The 19,021-nt window shown below is 30.9% G+C and overlaps 1 protein-coding gene across 15 annotated transcripts in view; it reads left to right on the top strand.

The window, feature by feature from the left end:
* The first annotated feature begins 209 nt into the window (after window positions 1-209).
* Window positions 210-19,021, top strand: part of LOC143256269 (regulator of nonsense transcripts 1-like) — a 37,871-nt gene continuing 19,059 nt past the window's right edge. For 4 of the 15 annotated variants that reach the window (XR_013031234.1, XR_013031233.1, XM_076513319.1 and 1 more), the window contains exons 1-9: window positions 210-347; window positions 5,112-6,727; window positions 7,006-7,081; window positions 9,264-9,337; window positions 12,520-12,692; window positions 13,018-13,112; window positions 13,304-13,446; window positions 13,907-13,984; window positions 16,911-17,113. Coding sequence is in view for 11 of the 15 variants with exons in the window: in XM_076513319.1 (XP_076369434.1) it covers window positions 6,655-6,727; window positions 7,006-7,081; window positions 9,264-9,336 (222 nt within the window). In the remaining 4 variants the exon portion in view is untranslated. Of the gene's footprint in view, window positions 354-3,205; window positions 3,336-5,111; window positions 6,728-6,909; window positions 7,082-9,263; window positions 9,338-12,519; window positions 12,703-13,017; window positions 13,113-13,303; window positions 13,447-13,906; window positions 13,985-16,910; window positions 17,114-19,021 lie in introns of all 15 variants that reach the window. The other 11 variants (XM_076513327.1, XM_076513308.1, XM_076513300.1 and 8 more) reach the window with 8 other exon arrangements.

The raw sequence follows: 19,021 nt of genomic DNA, 5'->3' as shown, positions 1-19,021 counted from the left end.
CAATGGTTTACTGTTGTTTTTTACTAATTTCTTTATGAAATGCACAGAAAACATTTTAAAAATGGTATTGAGGGTTATGGAGCTAATATAAATTAAGCTGGAGATGAAATACAGGGAAATGATTTTCCAAATAATTGCCAAAGTTATTTTTTGATATACTTTACCTTGCATAATAGTATTTCTTATAGTGCTGCCCTCTGTATGTGCAAATATTTTGTTTGCTACTAGCGTTCATACTCCCACCTATTTTACATGGTTAATGTGGTGCAGCTGTAAATAAGAGTATGTAAATAAGCTTGCGAAAACCCTCCACTAGTAGGAGCACGACACACGAACTCCTAATGCAGGTAGAGGTAGCTCACTTTATACTGTAGAGTACAGTCTCTCCTTTTTTTATTTGGTACACTCGAGTGCAGACGTTTTCTTTTTTTTTTGTGTGTCATGTAATTTGTTTAAAACAAATATTTTGGTTGTTTTTACATTTGTTTTATTTTGTAATAATTTGTTTATTGAACTTGTTTCATATCCATAAGTTTTATTTGAATTTTACATGTGTTACAACTACTAATACTTTTGTAACATGTTTCATTATACAATAACCATCATTTATGTGGCTTCAGTTTCCAGTATTTTATTGGCATTGTTTTGATCTTTCGTTGCAAATTCTATTGTGCGACATATCATGTTCCCTGTGTCGGAGCCAGTTGTACTACTTAGTGGGGTGTCTGGTTTGAATGACGTTGTGGACAACTATTTACCACATCTTTCCTTTGCCTTGCTATCACAGGATAAGCTTTTGAATTTTTTACATTTTTCTCTGACTATTCCTTAACATAATATCCTGTTGATATCTTTTGTCTTTGTTAGTTATACCCTTCCTATTTGGATTTCATGATCCATGCTGTTTAGTTCACAACCTAGCTACATGCTAGAACCACATTTTACTGAGGATTCTGTAACCCGTGAGTCATTTATTCAACTGTAGAAATCAAACTCTCAAAATGTAAAGTACTTTTCCCATGCCTAGTTTGCTTTGTTGCTTACCCCCTTCCTCCCATCCTTCATTATCCTTTCTTTCACACTTTTGCTCATCATGTCTATCCACTACTCCTATGTTCTTTTTCTTATCTTCTCCTTGGGGATGCATTATTTTTCTCACTAGCATCCATTAGAAATGGTACAACATCCTCTCAACTAGGATGTTATCTTACCAGTCCATTGCTCTTATCTGAGGTTCTATTTTTGGTTCTTTGTAAATCATTATTTGAATAGGTCTGAAACCACTTAATTATTATTCAGCTTTGACCATTTCTTCAGCCTTCTTCATTTCACTATGGAGTTTTCCTCACCTTTTAAGTGCAAGTTTACTCTGCTCAGATGACAAAGGTGGACATCGTGGATACTCATCTACACATAACTATTTTCCTTTGCATCCTGTTGTTGTCTTTGTTCTTTGTGATAACAAGAAACCTGCTTAAAGTTAAAATGTGTTCTGTTTGTTAACCTGAAGATGACCTAAGAAGGTTGATGTGTTCTGTACTTTTGTTTTAATTAACTTTTAACATCCATACCAGCAGTCTTGAGGATACACTTTATCTTTGTTTTTTTCCTTAGGGGAATAGGTTTATATCTGTATTTTACCACTGGGTCTCATTGTGACTCCCAATATTTCTGTTAGGTGGTCAATGCTTTTGCCCATCAGTTGTGTTCACACATATAGTTTCTTCGTCACATAGATGACTGGCTACCTTAGTCTCCATTGCTTCAAGCAACTGACTCTCACACACTTCTCTTTTGTGAAAGCTAAATATATGTGTTAGCTTATCTGGCTGGAGGTATCCTAACTCAGTATTACCTTGTTCTTCTTTGCATTTTCTTCATGTCCTGCTTTGCTTGGACCAGGCTTTCACCACTTTGATATTAATTGTTGCAGTTAATGGTTTTCTGTGCTAAATCCTTTCCTTCATTCACTGCTAACTACATTTTATCACGTTTGAAATTGTTATTGCAAGATCTGTTGGGGATTCTTTGGATTCAATTTTTATTTTCTCACCCTCTGTACAAGTCAGTTTTGATTAGTGACTCAGAGACATCATAGTAGCTAACATTTCTCTTTCACTTCTCTGTTCGATGTTGTATCTTTTACCAGATACATCTTTTTCACAAAGTTGCTGTTCTTTGGTCAGGTTAAGGCTCGACATCACTCTTTGGGAATTTTTTGCAGGTAACTGGGCTTTGGATTGTATATTCCCATTTGTAAGGAGCAAGTTGGTCATAATACATTTTATTTGACATTTGTTCATTTTATTGGCCTGGGGGCATTTGGTGTCAGTCTTTATTTTTGGATGTTGAATATCTTGTGAGATCACTCATTGCACATTTGCATGTTGGCTGGTTATATAGCTGTTCTCATCCTTGTTGCTAGTTGGTTATCTCATTCCAAGAAGATCATTCTCAGAGTGGTCCCAAGGTTTTGGAGTGTCGTGCTTTCTATAGATAAAATTTTCCACCCTCATTAACCCTGTGACTAATGATCATGGTACCATCACTATCATTACATTTGTTCCAATATGACACTAGTAGATGAAGATTTGTCAAGAATTTTCTTAATATAAAGCACTTTAAGAGAAATGAAACAAATTACTTTGATTTTCTCTACTATTTATGATAAAAATTAGATTATATAAAATGTTCGTATTTCATTTATGTAATCTCTACAAACTTGTAAATATGTTTATATTTTTGTCATTTTTTCTAACTAACTCTAGTTATTATGGTTAATATATAATCCAGTGAAGTGTTTAAAATTAAGAAATGGAAATAGGTACATACCTTTTAACTCGTCATTGAAAAATCTTAATATCTTCTTGGAGACACATGCGTAATTTCACACCTTCTTCATATTTTCATTTTTAGTCTATTTTTAATGTTTTATTTTCATCTCTTGTTTATCTTTAATTTCTTTATGTTGACATATCAGAAAGTGCCTACAGGTGATATAATGTTAACTTTGGCAGTACAGTTTAGCCTCTGTGAATGATATTTCATACACTTTTAAGTTTGTCAAAACTGTTCTAGAGATTCAATGTACAGGATAATTTCAAAAAATCATGAAACATTTCAAATATAAATTTTAGAAAGATGTACATAATTAACTAAAATATGAAAAAAAAATCTAAATGCAATCTATCAAATTATTACATAGAAAGCGAGAAAAAATTGGCAAACACCACAGATGCTGCACTGAACAATGGACTCGGGCTCGTTTCACCTCAGTTAAAAAGGGATATATAAAACCATATTTTCTAGTACAGTAAAGGCCTTGAAGAAATTAGGTATGCTCTTTGTATTGATTATAAGTATGTCCTTCAACTCATAACTGTAGTTTAGTAACAGAATTTTCACTATGTAGTTGGGCATGGCATAGTTTTAACATGGGAATTTCTACAATGGCTTCTCTTTTGAGGCTAATTTTTAAGAATGTGTATCATGTTACTGGTAAAGAACTGCAGGTACATTTAGTTTATTGCCAACAGGAAAGACATTTCTAAGTATATAAAATCTAAAGTTCAGTTGCTGTAGCCACTTTGCACTTCAAGTCAGAGCAGTTATTGTTAATTATTGTTACAGCAGTCTATTTTAAAATAAAGCAGGTCTTGACAAATCCTGGATGCAAAGTTGCCATTGCAACTAAAAATTTATTTTCACATTTGGTTATTTTCTCTCATTTTATTCTTATGTAAGAATGTGCTAAATAGAACTTGAATCTAAAACAGTTCTGGACTCTTGGAAGTCCAGAACTATTTTTGCATTCATAGAGCCCTAAATCAAACTTGGTTTTTGAGATTTTAGTAATGAATTCAGCACTTTGTTTTCTTCAGAAATGGATTGCTGCAGTAATACAGTGTATTACTAATTTCACACTATTTTCTTTTTCTCAATTCATTCATCATTATGCATGTTTAGACTTGGACAGGATGAAAGGCAGTTAATTCATGCAACAGTCTGAAGTTGATATGTGATCATCTGCATGCATTCATTGCTGTGAAAGTAAATATGTATATAAAATGGTGCCTTAGTTGTCTGCTGCAGTCTGGGATAAGTAAAATTGCAGTTAAGAGAAACAGCAGATAATTAAAAGTGCTGTATTTTATCATATTATCATGAAAAATTATGAAAATCAGTCATGCTTGATTTCTCTGAATTTCTTGAGTTACATGATTTTTGTTACACTTTTTTTTACCTGTAACACTTCCATTTTGATTGTTTGTTCCCTTTTAGATGAATCTGATTGCTAACATGGAGGTAAATAGCTCTTAAATTTTGGTACTTTCCTATCATAGACACAAAATGCATTCACATGCTATCAGTGTTTGAAAAAAACAAATCAAAATGTATTGCTATTTTGTGCTTGAGAATTACTATGATAAAGCCCTTGTTAAAGCAGACTGAAGGTACTAATTATCTGTGGGTAAGAGGACAGTGTGTAACTGGGTGACACCCCAAGACAACCTGGACATGCATCTGTGGTTAAAGAGATCTCACCTTGCAGCATAGAACAGTGAATGACAACTGAAATCTTTAAGAAACGTTAATGTGTATGTTTTGTGTTGTTGTATATTATGTTTTTAAACACCAATGAAATAGTTAATCAAACTAATTATTTTCTATTCTTGTCTTAACATATAAAAATAGGCTACTCTTGAACTAGTTAACTCACAATTTGAATGCATGCCAGATACTGCACATGTAAACCCTGGATATCATACAACTACAATTAATTTCTGAGTCACAGTTTCTCCAAAATTATTGTCTAAAATTGTAATGGCACAATTATTTTGAGAAGATTTAGGGAAAAACAACATTGATAACACTGGGGAACACTTTTTCAGTAACTTTGAGTTGCATTGGATATTTTAACTGATTCTGAAGGAGTTTTAGGTGCTGATTTCAAATCTGAAATTAGTTTTTCTCTACAAGCTCTAGTTTGTATGCAATTTGAGGTTAATGAAATTGTACAAATGTGAACTTGCGTAAACCATGTATAAGCATTTTCACGTCCATATATATAGATAGCTTCTAATATTTTGATCATTCTTCTTTTGTTTCAGATCAAACATGGCTTCCAAAAATAGATATCATTGCAGAAACAAGCCTGATGCCTTCTACTACATATGTGGATGCTACACACTCAATCGTCAGAGACGTAACATATCCTCGTTCATCAAGCGTGCCTACAAGGCATATTTTGAAGTTCATCTTGGTGATCAAGACAAGCAATGGGCTCCTCATGTTGTGTGCCACAATTGTGAAGAAATGCTTCGAGACTGGACCAAAGGAAAACGCAATGGTCTGCCTTAAAAAATAAATAAAAATGTCAAATTGCATAAAATCTGTAGCTTGCAATCAAAAACCGACTTCAGATTTGAAATTAACACACTCAAATTGACTATAGACAGGTTTTTTTTTTAAATGCAACAAAATGAGTGTTCCCCAGTGTAATCAAGGATTGTGGATAATCAAAGGTGTTAGTGTAGCCCTCATTTCCTAATACAAACTGTAGTGATATTAGGTTAGGCACACTTGACACTTGTTTTTGGACTGATTTCTAGATCAGAAAATATTTGTTGAGACCTAAAATATAGAAATAAAAACTTTAAGACTTTGAATTATACTTGATAAGGCTAATTTTGTTAAAATTTGCTGGTAGTAAAGTGGTTTAATTAAATTTTGAATATAATGGAAAGGAATTTAAAAATGATATTGGGTGATGTATGTTTAAAACCATAATCTCTGTTTTGATTGCTGGTTTCTCATCCATTGGTTCTGGAAGTGACTGCAGTTGGTTTGGATTGGATGGACAACTACTGATATGCATACCTTCCTATTCATCCTCTTTCTTGGGTTATGCCTTTCATCCAACCCCTACCATGTTGAGTCCTTTTATTTGCCCCATTTTGGTCTGCACAACTATTTTTTTTCCCTGTTCATTCTCTGCTTCAGCCATCCTCTCTGTTGCTTCTTTGTCTATCCATGTCTCTTGTTTTTGTCATTACTTATTGGTGTTTTATTCTACTATACTTGTACCTTGGTTTTTCTCTCTATCTTATGTGAGATGACCCATACACACTGCATGTGACATGTTTTATCTCCTGTTTGTTCTGTGGTTCTTCTTTGGTGGTTTAAGAGAATGACATCATCTGTGTCATGGTTACATGGGAGAACATACTTGGTTTAGAGATGATATGGTTTCCCATAAGCATATTCCTCTATCAAAGGGTATCACATTCTATAAGAATTTTTCAGACACTTTCTGAAGGCTGCCCATATAGGTAAATCTTGCGCTGGTCCCTCCACCTATTCCGAGTAGATTCTATCTATTATGTGAGAAGACGTAAGGTATTGTTTTAGAAGGTATAATTTTTGTGAACTTAATGTATTTCTGACTTGCCTCTTTTCACACTTCCCACCCTTCCTCCTTATTTCCAAACATCTTTTAACCTAATCTCAAAGTATTGTGTATTATACAGTATAGAGGGAGTTAGATGTGCCAAAACAGTGCGTCATGCTGCTAATGATGACTTGTCGCATGCTTTTTTACATGCTACACTGCAGCTGTACCACATTAAACACATGGAATATGTTGGAGTATGAATGCTAGTGATGACCAAAACATTTATTCATGTAGAAGACAGTGCTGAACAAAAAAAGCTATTATGTAGAAGAGGTAAGTATCTACTGCATATACATTTTTACAATAGAATAATTATAGCTTCTGGAAATATTAGTTTGATTTTAAAATCATGTTGGCAGTTTGTAATACAAAGTGATAAGGTATGTGACATTATTGTAACAATTTTTTTGTTTGCACTCATGTAATCAATCATTTGGTACGTGCCAAATGCAAAGAGGTGACTCTTCATAAAGATGGGCCTCTGGGAGAAATTGTTTTGGGATATTACAGTTGTGGTTGCCGAAATGTATTTGTTCTTGGCTTCATTACAGCAAAAGCCGATTCAGTTGTGATGCTTCTGTGCCGTCAACCATGTGCTGCACAAAGTAGCCTCAAAGATATGAATTGGTAAGATAATTATATTTTAAGAATTGTAATTGTCCAAAACCAAATTGTTCCGTGTTTTAATAATTATTGCAGAATATTCATAAATAATTCATTTTTCACTCTCTTGTTTTATAGGCGTTTGTTTTCCAGCCAATTAAAATCTAAAATAAAGTGGAATATTTTGACACTGGTCATCACATGCATATCAGAATTTAATTTTACTTTAAGCTTTTATTTACAATTTTGTAAAACTTGAAGCATTCAGAATGTGTACAATAAATGTTTTAAATTCACTTTTGTACATGATGCACTTACATTTTACTTATTTTGGAGTAAAATTATTTAAAGAAACAATATGTATGAGCAACCTTTTATGTTGGATACCTTTTCAACTGTGTGTATAGGAAACAACCAAAAATTTATGCATTTAATTCCATGTGTAAAGTTTTTAAAGTGACATATAGGAAAACTAATATTAATCAAAACATTAACCTTGGTTTTCTCATCATTTTGTTTATTGCGTGATTCTTTTTTTGTTTGATGAACTTGGTATTGCTCATTTTTTTATTTCATATGCAGTATAAAAGCTATGGTAGTGAGTCCATAAATGTTATGAATTATACATCATTTAATATTTTGGCAGGGTGTTTTTCCTATATACGCTTCATAAGTGGGTACACATTATACTGAAACCATTATACATATTCTTATAAAAAAATTAATTTAATTTTTTTTTGTAAAATGGTAAACATTTATATGCTGTTTTGCTGCATTTTGAATCATATCATGAATAAATGCTTGTTTATTTTTTAAAATATAAGTAATTGTTAACATATTTGAGTGTTCACACTGATATCTGTAAGAAAAGTCTTATTTAAATGCAGTTGCAATTACTGTTGCTTCACTTTATTATTACTTAAAATAATGAGTCAATCTTTCTATAAGTGGACCCAGATTATTAGCAAACCAGATTTTGGAGTTGAGGTTCCATGGTTTTTATCTTATTACCAAAAGAAACGAAAATTCATGCTCCACACTTTGGATGCATTGTAGGAGTAATGGTCTAATCCCCCTATTCAGTCTGATAAAACAGCCCTTGATTTGACAGTGGTTGTTATTCCTTAGCTGCTTTTTTCATGTTTATCACCTCAAAATCACAGACTAGCACAACTAACCCATGTGCAGCTTTTCATGTAACCTAATAAACAAAATATTTTCCTAAAATTGCCTTGTTCAAGCATACGTTCAGTGCTGTAGAAATGTTTTGTGTAAATTTAACAGAGATTGGAACTATGACATGTAAAATTCTTACTTCACTTCACAACCTGTATAAAGTTCTAGTTACTTTATTGTATCTATGAAACTTTCAAGTACATAAACATATATATATATTTTTTGTATGGCCAGTAATATTGTACTTTGGTATTATGGGATCCCTCTTTTTGCTGTTTTACTGTTTAAAATATTAAATGTTCAAACCTATAGAATTGCTACAAAAAATCATTTGTCATGCTAATTATGTTTTTTAGTAACTATTTAGGTGCTTATAATAACTAAAATTACAGTGAATATCACATAAATGATAAAAGTTTCAATCTCTTTACCTAAAAAGACACTTTACCACATGGTTTATTCTTCAGAAATCTAGATCATAAGAGCTTTTTTCTTATTAATATTGTAAGTTTGAAAATTTGTAGGTAACATTTGATATTATTTTGCTTGTGCATCTCTGATCAGATTTGAAAAACAAAATAGAGTTTGATTGTAATTTTCACTTAAAAATATCTACAAAACATAATTTTTGAAGAAGAAAGTGTTTGTAGAAATATTGATATGCTTTTTTCCTTGCATATGAAGAACTTTTTGTCTGAGGGTGAAAGATATAAACTATTTATCCATTTCTAAGCTACTGGTAATTTGAAATTGGCGATGCAGGGATCCTGAGCAGTGGAAACCTTTAATTAATGACTGCACCATTCTGACTTGGTTGATTAAAGTTACACAAGAGCAAGAACAACTTCAAGCATGTCAGATCAATATGCAACAGATAAATAAGTTAGAAGAATTATGGAAGCTAATTTTTGAAATTCTGTTTTGAAATCTACAAGTTTTTTTATACACAAACACACATCAAACAATGCTTATTAATTTGATAACCAATCTACATGTATTCAAAAAAAATGAAAATTTTTGTTTTTAACAGGAAAATGTCAATGCTACTTTCCAAGATCTGCAGAAACCTGGTGTTAATGAAGAACCTCAACAAGTTCTATTAAGGTATTAACATGCATATTATTCAATATTTTGTACTAAAAAAAAAAAGAGAGAAAGAAAACGCTACCTGCATGTTTAGTTTTATATAAATTCCTTACACATACACACATTGTTTAGATAAATTCTAGTCTTTAAACTAACCAGATGCAGATGGATTTAAAAGTATTAGAATGAAAGCTTTTTTCTGCTGTTCACTGTGCATATGGGGTTTGTTTGTGTGTATCATTTGTCTGCAAATGGTTCATTTAACTTACTTTCTAACACTATTAAGAAGTGTAAATATTAACAAATTTTATAGATTTTGCAGGGTTTTTTTCCTCACTGAAAATTGAAGAGTTTTTCCCTGAAAAATTGTTTTTGTATTCATTAATAAATTTGGCAAGTGTCCCATTATTTGTTTTATTCCAAGTTTTTTTTTTTTGATACTTTTATTGTTCACACAATTCTCTTAGTACATAAGCTCAGCACAGTTATTCAGACATACATTACTGTACACAAATTTGGAAGCACACTTTTTTTTTTTCAAATGAAATTAAATTAAACACATAACATTTTAAATAATGCATTGTAATAGCAGTATAGACTAAATTAGATAATTGGATTCTTACAGTTATAACCCAAATATTTTCATGTAACTGTTACATTTATCTACTTTTGGTTTTAACCATATTGCCATAGGAGTCTTTTACTGTGTTTATCAAAATGTTTTAATAATTTAAATTCAAAATTTATTTAAACTACTAATTGTTTATATCATACCAAATAGTATTGTATAAAATTGTAGCTGATAATCCATATTTTAATGGTATGTGTTTTCTTAATTTTATAAGGCAGTATTTAAAAATAATCCTGAATATCCCCTAGTGTAACAAATGACATTTTCTCTAGGCATCCCATCTTCTGTATTTTATTCACTACATCTCTACTAAGTATGAAATTTAATGCAAGTTACTCAATATAAAATGATCATTACTGAGACAAACCATAATATTTGTAACCTTCAATCTTGTATAGTTAACGAGTCATCAAATAGGAAATTATTCCTCTTGTGTGATACCTGTCTGTCACGTTCTCTCTTTCAGAATTTGTTAATAGTTCTGTCTTACACTTAATACTACATTTTGTGTAACTAATAGGAAGATAAGGTTTTCAAATGATTCATATGATTTATTATATTGCATTGTTTTCTGAACAGAGAGAGAATTGTCATTTTTTTTGCTAGTACAAGCTTCCTTCTCATGAGAAAGATAATGACTAGCTTAGATGAATTTCTAATGACTTTTGTCACTTATTTAGAAAATCAGAAAAATTATGATTGGTAGGGGAAATTGTTATTATTATTTATTTAATACATTATTTAATTAAATAAAAATTTAGTGTGTTACTACCATTAATATATAAAATTAAAAAAAAAAAGTAGGGTTAAGTGCCATTGTCAAAAATATGATGACCTGGGTAAGTAGTTTCAAAACTCCTTGACACTTGTGTGATGTTCAATGTTTAAAAAATTCATGATTATTTAATACATAATTCTGAAAATAAGAAAGTTTCTAATCTCAAAATTACAATAAAATACAGTAAAAACCTGATGAGACTAAAACAGTTTTGATATATATCAATAATCATCCTCGGTGTATTATTTTGCAAAATATTATCTTTTATTTATACAATTAACAGAATACCAATTTGCATATTAAAGAAGTTCATACTGTGTTACTGACATTTCCATCAAATCGATCATCTTGAAAATTTACTTTTTTTATATTTAAGTATCATAATTATTTTAGCACACCCCATGAATTTAATTAGCATGAATACAGATGAATCTATTGAGACAATTAAATATTAAAAAAAGTAAATTTAAGTTATTGTTTAAGGATGATGGACCTTATGGAAATGTTGTCAGTAGATGGTATGAAGTTCTTTAATATGCAAATTGGTCTTCTGGTAATTAAATAAGTAAGGATTAAATCTTGCAAAACAGTCCACTGTGGGTGATGCTTTGATGTACGTCAAACCCTAGAGTTTGAGGTTGTTTTCAAGTTTCATCTGGTGTATTTTATTACTTTAATTTTATGTAGTAGCTCACTGGTATTTTATTGTATGTTGGAGACTAAAAAGTGTCTTGCTTGTTTTTAGAATTATGATTATTTTAAAAACAAATATTTAATGCATGAGTTCTTTTTATTTAAACCCGGGTAGGTAATTTGTTTTTCATGTTTATTCTTTATTTATTTCTGTAAAAGTAACTGAAATGTAAAAATAATTGAGGTCTCTTTTTAAATTATTTAAGGTCAGATTAGGTAAAATAAATAATAATGTAATTAAAATTTTTCATAAGGCACAACACGCATACGAGTGCTTCAGAGTAGCATTGTGGGTAATGTAATTTGATAATGTATCATGAGCTCCATGTTCCCCAGATGATTTATAATTCATAATGGTGTGAATATTGGTAGTTTGATGTGGTTCAGAGGGCAGTGAAAGAATGAAATATAAATATAAATATCTCTCTCGGAACGGCTGGTATGGGTATTAACACTTTTATTGATAAGGAGAGAACAATGTTCCCTACAACCCCGTACCCTTTTATATTCTTGTCCTTAAGACATGTCTGTTTACGATCGCATTCAAACTCTTTCTTTCTTAACCTGAGGATGACCCAAGGAAGGTCGAAATGTTGTTCTCTCTTTATAAATAAGTTTTAATACCTGTACCAGCTGTTCTGAGACCCATTTTTATTTCAAGTGGGTTTCTTGTCATCAAGAATAAGTAAAACTCGTAACAATATGCATCTATTTATAAAGCTTGAAGTCATTCTAGAAAGAGAAAAAGGCGAATTTTAGATTTTCAGTTTTATTTCTTGCCATTATAAGGTTAGTCAAATTTATCAACCTTGTACAGAGTTAAGCATTATACTGCATTGTAATTAAAGTGATAAATAACAATAAAACAATTTATTTTTTGTAGGTTATGATTGTAATAATTGGTCTAATTGTAATATCAAAAGTTTCTAAGCATTTAGTAATATAAAAGCAAAGAATGTGGACTTCACATAACAAATGCAGATATAACTTGCATTAGAAGGTGCATCATTGCTAAATGAAAAAGGTTTTATTCTCTCGTATACTGAATTGAAGAACTATTGTTGTGTGTATAAATGTAGAGGTATATTATACTTTCAGATATGAAGATGGTTATCAATATCAAAACATATTTGGACCACTTGTGAAAATGGAAGCAGATTATGACAAGAAATTAAAGGAATCCCAGACTCAAGATAATATTGAAGTGCGATGGGATATTGGATTGAACAAGAAAATTATTGCCTATTCTACCATTGCCAAATTGGATACAGGTATTTTTTGGTAACTGAAATCTGTCTTTTTTTATTGCCTGTAATTCAATTTATTCATTTAAATTACTTTTTCATATTTTGGTTTATATATTTATTATAAATTTACAAATGATAATACAGCTATGATTTATTTTCAGAACTTTATGTCAAGAAGAATATTATTGTATTCTTCAAAAACTTTATCATATATTTTATTTGAGATTTATGTTTTTCGGGTACTTAAATTGATTATTCAGATGTTAAAATCCATGTATTGTAAATAGGATTATTAAATTACTCAATAGTTATTTACGATTTGAAATGTATTTATTACTTTGTTTTTTAGACATGAGACTGATGCATGGTGATGAGTTGAGACATATTTGGGAGAACTTCATAAACCATGGTCTGGGGTTGGCCATGTGATCAAGATTCCAGACAGTATCCTTCCAAAATGTTATTTATTTTAAAATAATTTTTTTTGAGTAAAAGTGGCTTAAAATTTTCAAAATTGAAGACAAATAAATTTTTACTGTGCATTTTTCTCAAAGTTTTTTATCCATTTTAACAACTGAATTTAGTCCACTAAAACAAAACTTAATGGTTGTACTTCTTTACTGACTTTGTAACAGACTATAGTGAAGAAGTTGGTATTGAAATGAAAACAAACTTGGGAGTTCCTTCGGAATGTACATCCAACTTTGTAGTTGACTTTATCTGGAAATCAATATCTTTTGACCAGTAATTCATCAATTGTGTTTTTGATAAGATAAAGGTGTGTATTTTAATACTGGATTAATTGGATATTAATATTCCTTTCATTATAGTACTTTGTTAATCAGTTTTTGAAGCTATTGATGTGAAAGAAATTTAAATATTACTAGTGCATTATGAATTATATTACATATCTTTTCAGTTGGCCCTGAAAACTAATAAAAACTGGATTTGTGAATTTGGTTAGGTACTGTAGATGCTGTGTTGTTTGTGTGATGTTACAGAAGTCCTTTTTTACTCCCAATAACTCAACTAAGTTGTTCAGCTACCATTTACTTTCTCATTTTTTGCATAAGCTCATACAACTTTTAAAAATGCCTATACTGATACTTTGTGTAGATCAAGCAGTAGTTGTGGTTGTTCCATCAGCTCCTTTGTTATCAAATATTATTATTGTGTTTCATAATATCCATGATCAGCCAAAACTTTGAGTTGTACATTTTTATCATTTTGTATTTCAGGTTTGGGAACCATGACTGGATCTATGTTTTACTACTGGATACAGAATGTCTACCTTTACTATTATAGGCTTCACACTTGTGTGTCATTTTATAATTGTTTGGATAACAACCATTCACAGCATAAACTATCAAAATACTGCCGTATTTTGATCTAATTTTCACATTATAAAGAAATAGTATTCCTGTTTTATTTACTTTCTATACTTTTTCTCCACCACATCCATAAATATTTCAAATACTAGCAATATATTCATTCAACTGCAATCAAGTTTAATGATGAACAAGAAAATATGACACATGCATGGTCATTAACAATACTTTAATTCTTAGATGTTCTGGAATATACATTTCATCTAAAAATTCTATAAAAGTAATTAAAATACAAACTACAAAATAAACTAAAAGATAAACAAATGTAAAATAAAATAACGTAATAATACTAAACAAGTATTCAGAATAGGATTAATTGTAGTAAAGCTATGTTATTACTTAGATTTGGGAGCTCATTTAAAATGGAAACTTTCTTTAATTAAAAGTTCAGTTCTTTGAAATTCATAATTAAATCAGGGTGGTTAGTGTTTTCACTATGTGTGCAAACTGTGGAATATGATGGATTTGATCAATTTTAACCAATTCAGCTTGATACCCTCCATATGTTTATAGGCTCGCTTGCAAGTGCGATTAGCACATAGTTTTGCCAATGCAAATAGCATTACAGCTATAACGTGTATTTATGTATGATCCTTGAAGTACGTGGGACTCTGGGTAATACGTCCTTAGATTGGAATATATTTTGTATTTTGAATGATGATTTCAATATCATTTATAGCTGAAGTTGTAGATAAAACATTTCAAATATTTTGTGATTTAAGTGAAGGAATAACCATTTTTTAATGGGTATTTATCATTGGTGTGATTTTTTTGGAGAAAGGAAGTTGCATGTTTTAACTTGAATGAAATGCATGGATAAACCATTACTTCTTAATGTTTTGTAAGGTGGTTATTTCAATATAAAAAGTGAGGTGGTTAGAAAAGATGTTATATGCTCTGTTAAGAAAGTAGAGAATAAGAGTGTAGTAACAGCAGTTTGATATAAAACTGTTGAATCAGGTACGTAAACCTGTATATGTATGGTAAATTGCTTTTTCTTCATATAAAAATGAACAGATTATATAACTATTTCACAATATTCATTTATCATATATAAAAAAAATATAAAAAATAAATTTACAGGCTTGCATATGAGATTCGACAGTGTTTTTCTGAATTCTTAATTTTTCTGTATATCATTGTATTCTTCTGTTCTATGTTTATTTGATTCTCTTAATTTATTTTATACCTTTTAGTGTGTATTTTAGTTACTTTTACATAATGTGCAAACTATAAAATGTTTGTATCCAATAATTTACCATGTTCAATGTACCTTAATGAAGATGAAATGTGTACGTACCAAAACTTGCAAGAATTAAATGTTTATTACTGAACATGCACATATAAGATATTTTGAACACTGTGTATGTGTGTGTGTGTGTGTGTATTTGTAACCTCCTTTGGTACTGAAGAGCCTTGTTGGCAGTGACATACAGTTAACAATATATAGTTGAAATGCTATTGTACACTGTTCTTAATGAGTACTAGTGTAAGAGCAGCAAAGACAGAAGTTATTTTGGTTATTATCAGGGCTATTGTGATGTTGCACACACAGCACAACTAAATGTCATGCTTCACCAACTAGGGCCATTACTATGGTTGGTTGGTAAGAAAGTAAAAGATGCATTAAAGACAAAATATAAGTATAATGTTATTGAATTAATTTTTTCACTACAAATGATTTTTTTAGTTTTTTTGTATAGTCTTAAGTGTGATCATTCATCTGGAATATTATTGTGATATATGTATGTCACACTACAGTAATTTATACTGACATTTTATATTTATTTTCAAATACATTACAAGAAGAATTGCTTCAGTTACAAACATTTGCTGTAAGAAACTGTTTTCAAGTTGATGGACTAGTTTTTCATCATCAGTGGTAGCATTTCTAAATGTTGATCTTTTCAGCAAAAATCATGAGAAAATAATGAATATCTTTTCAAAATGAATCGTAGTTTTCTAGTGAAAATATCTTTTATTGATTTTAAGATATAAACATTAGACTTAAAGCTCTAATCCTTGAGTATATTTCGGTCAATAAAACAACCATAACTCATTTACATCTAATTAATCGTATCTTGATGGGTCATGAGTTAAAGGCCTTGCCATTGTCTTTGACTTGCTTTCAAAATTTTATTGAACTGCTAGTTTATAAATTTATGTCAATAAGTTTTGTAGTGGAAGTTTATGGTATAAGTAGAGTTATTAATTTCAAATGTATACATATATTCAAAATATTTTGGTTTCGCATCCTACATGTGCAAAATTTGAAAAGGCTTAGTAACCTATGGCAAGCAGCATACAAGTGCAAAGGTCATCATAACTAATTTATTTCGTAGTTATTTATGGTGGTTATGAGGTCAGTTAAATTGACAGGCCCTATATAGTTAAGGTAGAGAAAATAATTGTATCACTTTCTATTCAAACTAGTAATGAAACACTACTTTCATGAACAAATTTTTAGTAAAACTATTTCAATTAAAAAAAAAAGGTTTTATGTGTACAAAAGCCTTGCAATCTTTACTAAATGTATACAAAGTTTTTGTAAGGTTTACATACTGAATCAAAAGGTCATGGATACTTAACTCGTATATACTATACTGAGCCCATTGTGAAATGGTTAATAATAAAAATAAAATTGTGTAATGTTGCCTTCATAACATTTTGCTGATATTGTGATTTAAATAAAATTTTGAAGAAAAGAGCAATGTTAATGAGGCATATGATTTTTTCATCTCTAAGTTTTATAGATCTTTTATATGCTGTTTATTTTGTTTTGATATAATTAGTTGGTATAAATGGGACTTGTATATTTGCATTTAAATTTTGGTAATTTTATTTTTCAACATAGAATGCAAGCAGCTTTGAGAAAATTTGCCATAGATGAGACTTGTGTATCTGCTTATATTTATCATCAGCTTCTGGGACATGAAGTGGAAGATGTCATTTTGCATTGTCAATTACCTAAACATTTTTCTGCTCCAAACTTGCCTGAACCGTTCTCAAGTGTATGCAGTGAAGCATTCACTTCAGAGACCTCTTTCTTTAATTCAAGTGAGTTAACAGTTTCAATGCATATACTTTTTTAGACGAGCTTAATGTGAAATTTAACATTATTACTTATGATTTTTTGTGTATTCCCTCCCATATATGTTTGAATGATTCTCATTAAAAAATAGCAGGTTGAAGAATAACAATGTGACACATCTGTGTACTTAAGATGAAATTAAACTTTTAGATAATATTAAATAATAATTATCTTAATTGCTGATAGATTATATCAGGTTTCTCTTTATTTGCGCTAAATTTCAAAATAATGTTTGAAAGATAGGTTGGTTATATTATTCATTTGATTATTTTTATTATGTTTATTTAGTACTTCAGAAGAAATACAGTACGTTTTACAGAAATAGTTATTTTAAAAAAGAAATATACAATACTGTGCAAATTGTTAGAACAAAGGAATATTTTTTATTCTTTCTATCTTATGAGGCTAATTCTTTTATGCTATTAAAATGTAACTTTTATCACTATGGTAATGCTTCACTGATTGCTCTTAACAAATGAATAAGCCAGGACTAGAATGCTCATTATTCTCTAGAATTCTCATACTTGAACCAAGGACATACTGTAATGGTTCTGCTTGAATGAACATCATGTTCAAACATGTCATAGTACCTCATGCATTGTGTTTAATTATATAGAAACAAGCTAGCAAGGAGCTAACATGTGGTATTAGTATATGCTAGAAGAAATCATTTTAACAGTAGTCCACAAACAAACCTTGATTAAAAACACTGTTTAACACTATATTTTAAGTTTTATTATGCAGTAGCTCAAAAAGTATAGAGAATTGTCACAAGAACAAAGAGTTCACATAAAAGCTTCATGTGATGTTGATTGGATTCTTCAACAAATTGTTGCAAACTTTTTAAATGCTCTCCAAACACTATTAAGTACACCCTAAATCATGAGACTGAGACTAGTAATTTTGAAAGTAGGAAAGGAAGAGGGAGAACATCTAAATGCAATGATACTGATATTCAGTACCTTATGGGGCCTTTGGGACAGAAAAAACACTGCCACTGATGTCAGGCATAAGAATTACCATGTACCAAATGACTGAAAAGTATCCAAATCTACAGTATTAAGAAAACTCAAGAACGGAATATTTGGTCATGTTGCAGTTTAGAAATTTTTACTCCCATCTCCAAATATTGTCAGTATACTGAAACATGCTACCAAGTATCAAAACTGGACTGTTTGTTCTTGGAAAAGGGTGTTATAGACATATGAGACCAAATTGAAATATCTGGATCAAAGCTTAGGTTGAACATTTGGCAGAGGAAAAGTGAGATACTTCTCTCAATACTTGGCACCTACCATTTACCATGAGGGAGGGAATGTGATGGCTTGGGGGTGTTTTTCTGCTGTGGTGACAGGAGATATTTGGAAAATAGTTTGAGTAATGGACCAGCATAAATACCACCAGTTTCTGATTTGTGATAGTGTACCTAGTGGTTTGGATATTATTGGTAAAGGATTCTACTACCAAGAAGATAATGACTCCACGCACTCATCCCCCCCCCCCTTGATGTGGATTCCTGTACGTGGTGAGGGAACCTCCCAGAGAAGGTTCTTTACTTTCAGTTCACCTGGAATCTAAACGTTTGCCATGTGTGGTGACCTGTAAAGGGAGGAGAGGATCCTGGTGGTTTAGGGGTCCAACTCCAACTCGCCACTTTGGCCTTGAATTCCTGTAGACAGGCAGTCTTTGGGTGGCCTCCCCCCCAAATCAATTGGCTAGTCCATTTGGGCCATGGTCAACTGAGTGCCAGTATAGAACGTCATCAACGGGTGTAGTGAACATTGTATCTGTTGCTGGTGTTCAGGTAGTGCTCACAAAACTCGAGCATCACTGCAGTTACCTTTGGCACTGTACTGTGTCTCCTTGTAGGGCTC

The sequence above is a fragment of the Tachypleus tridentatus genome, chromosome 1 (genome assembly GCF_004210375.1).
Source record: "Tachypleus tridentatus isolate NWPU-2018 chromosome 1, ASM421037v1, whole genome shotgun sequence".
Classification (NCBI taxonomy): Eukaryota; Metazoa; Arthropoda; class Merostomata; order Xiphosura; family Limulidae; genus Tachypleus; species Tachypleus tridentatus.
This window is presented reverse-complemented; position numbering and strand designations above follow the sequence as displayed.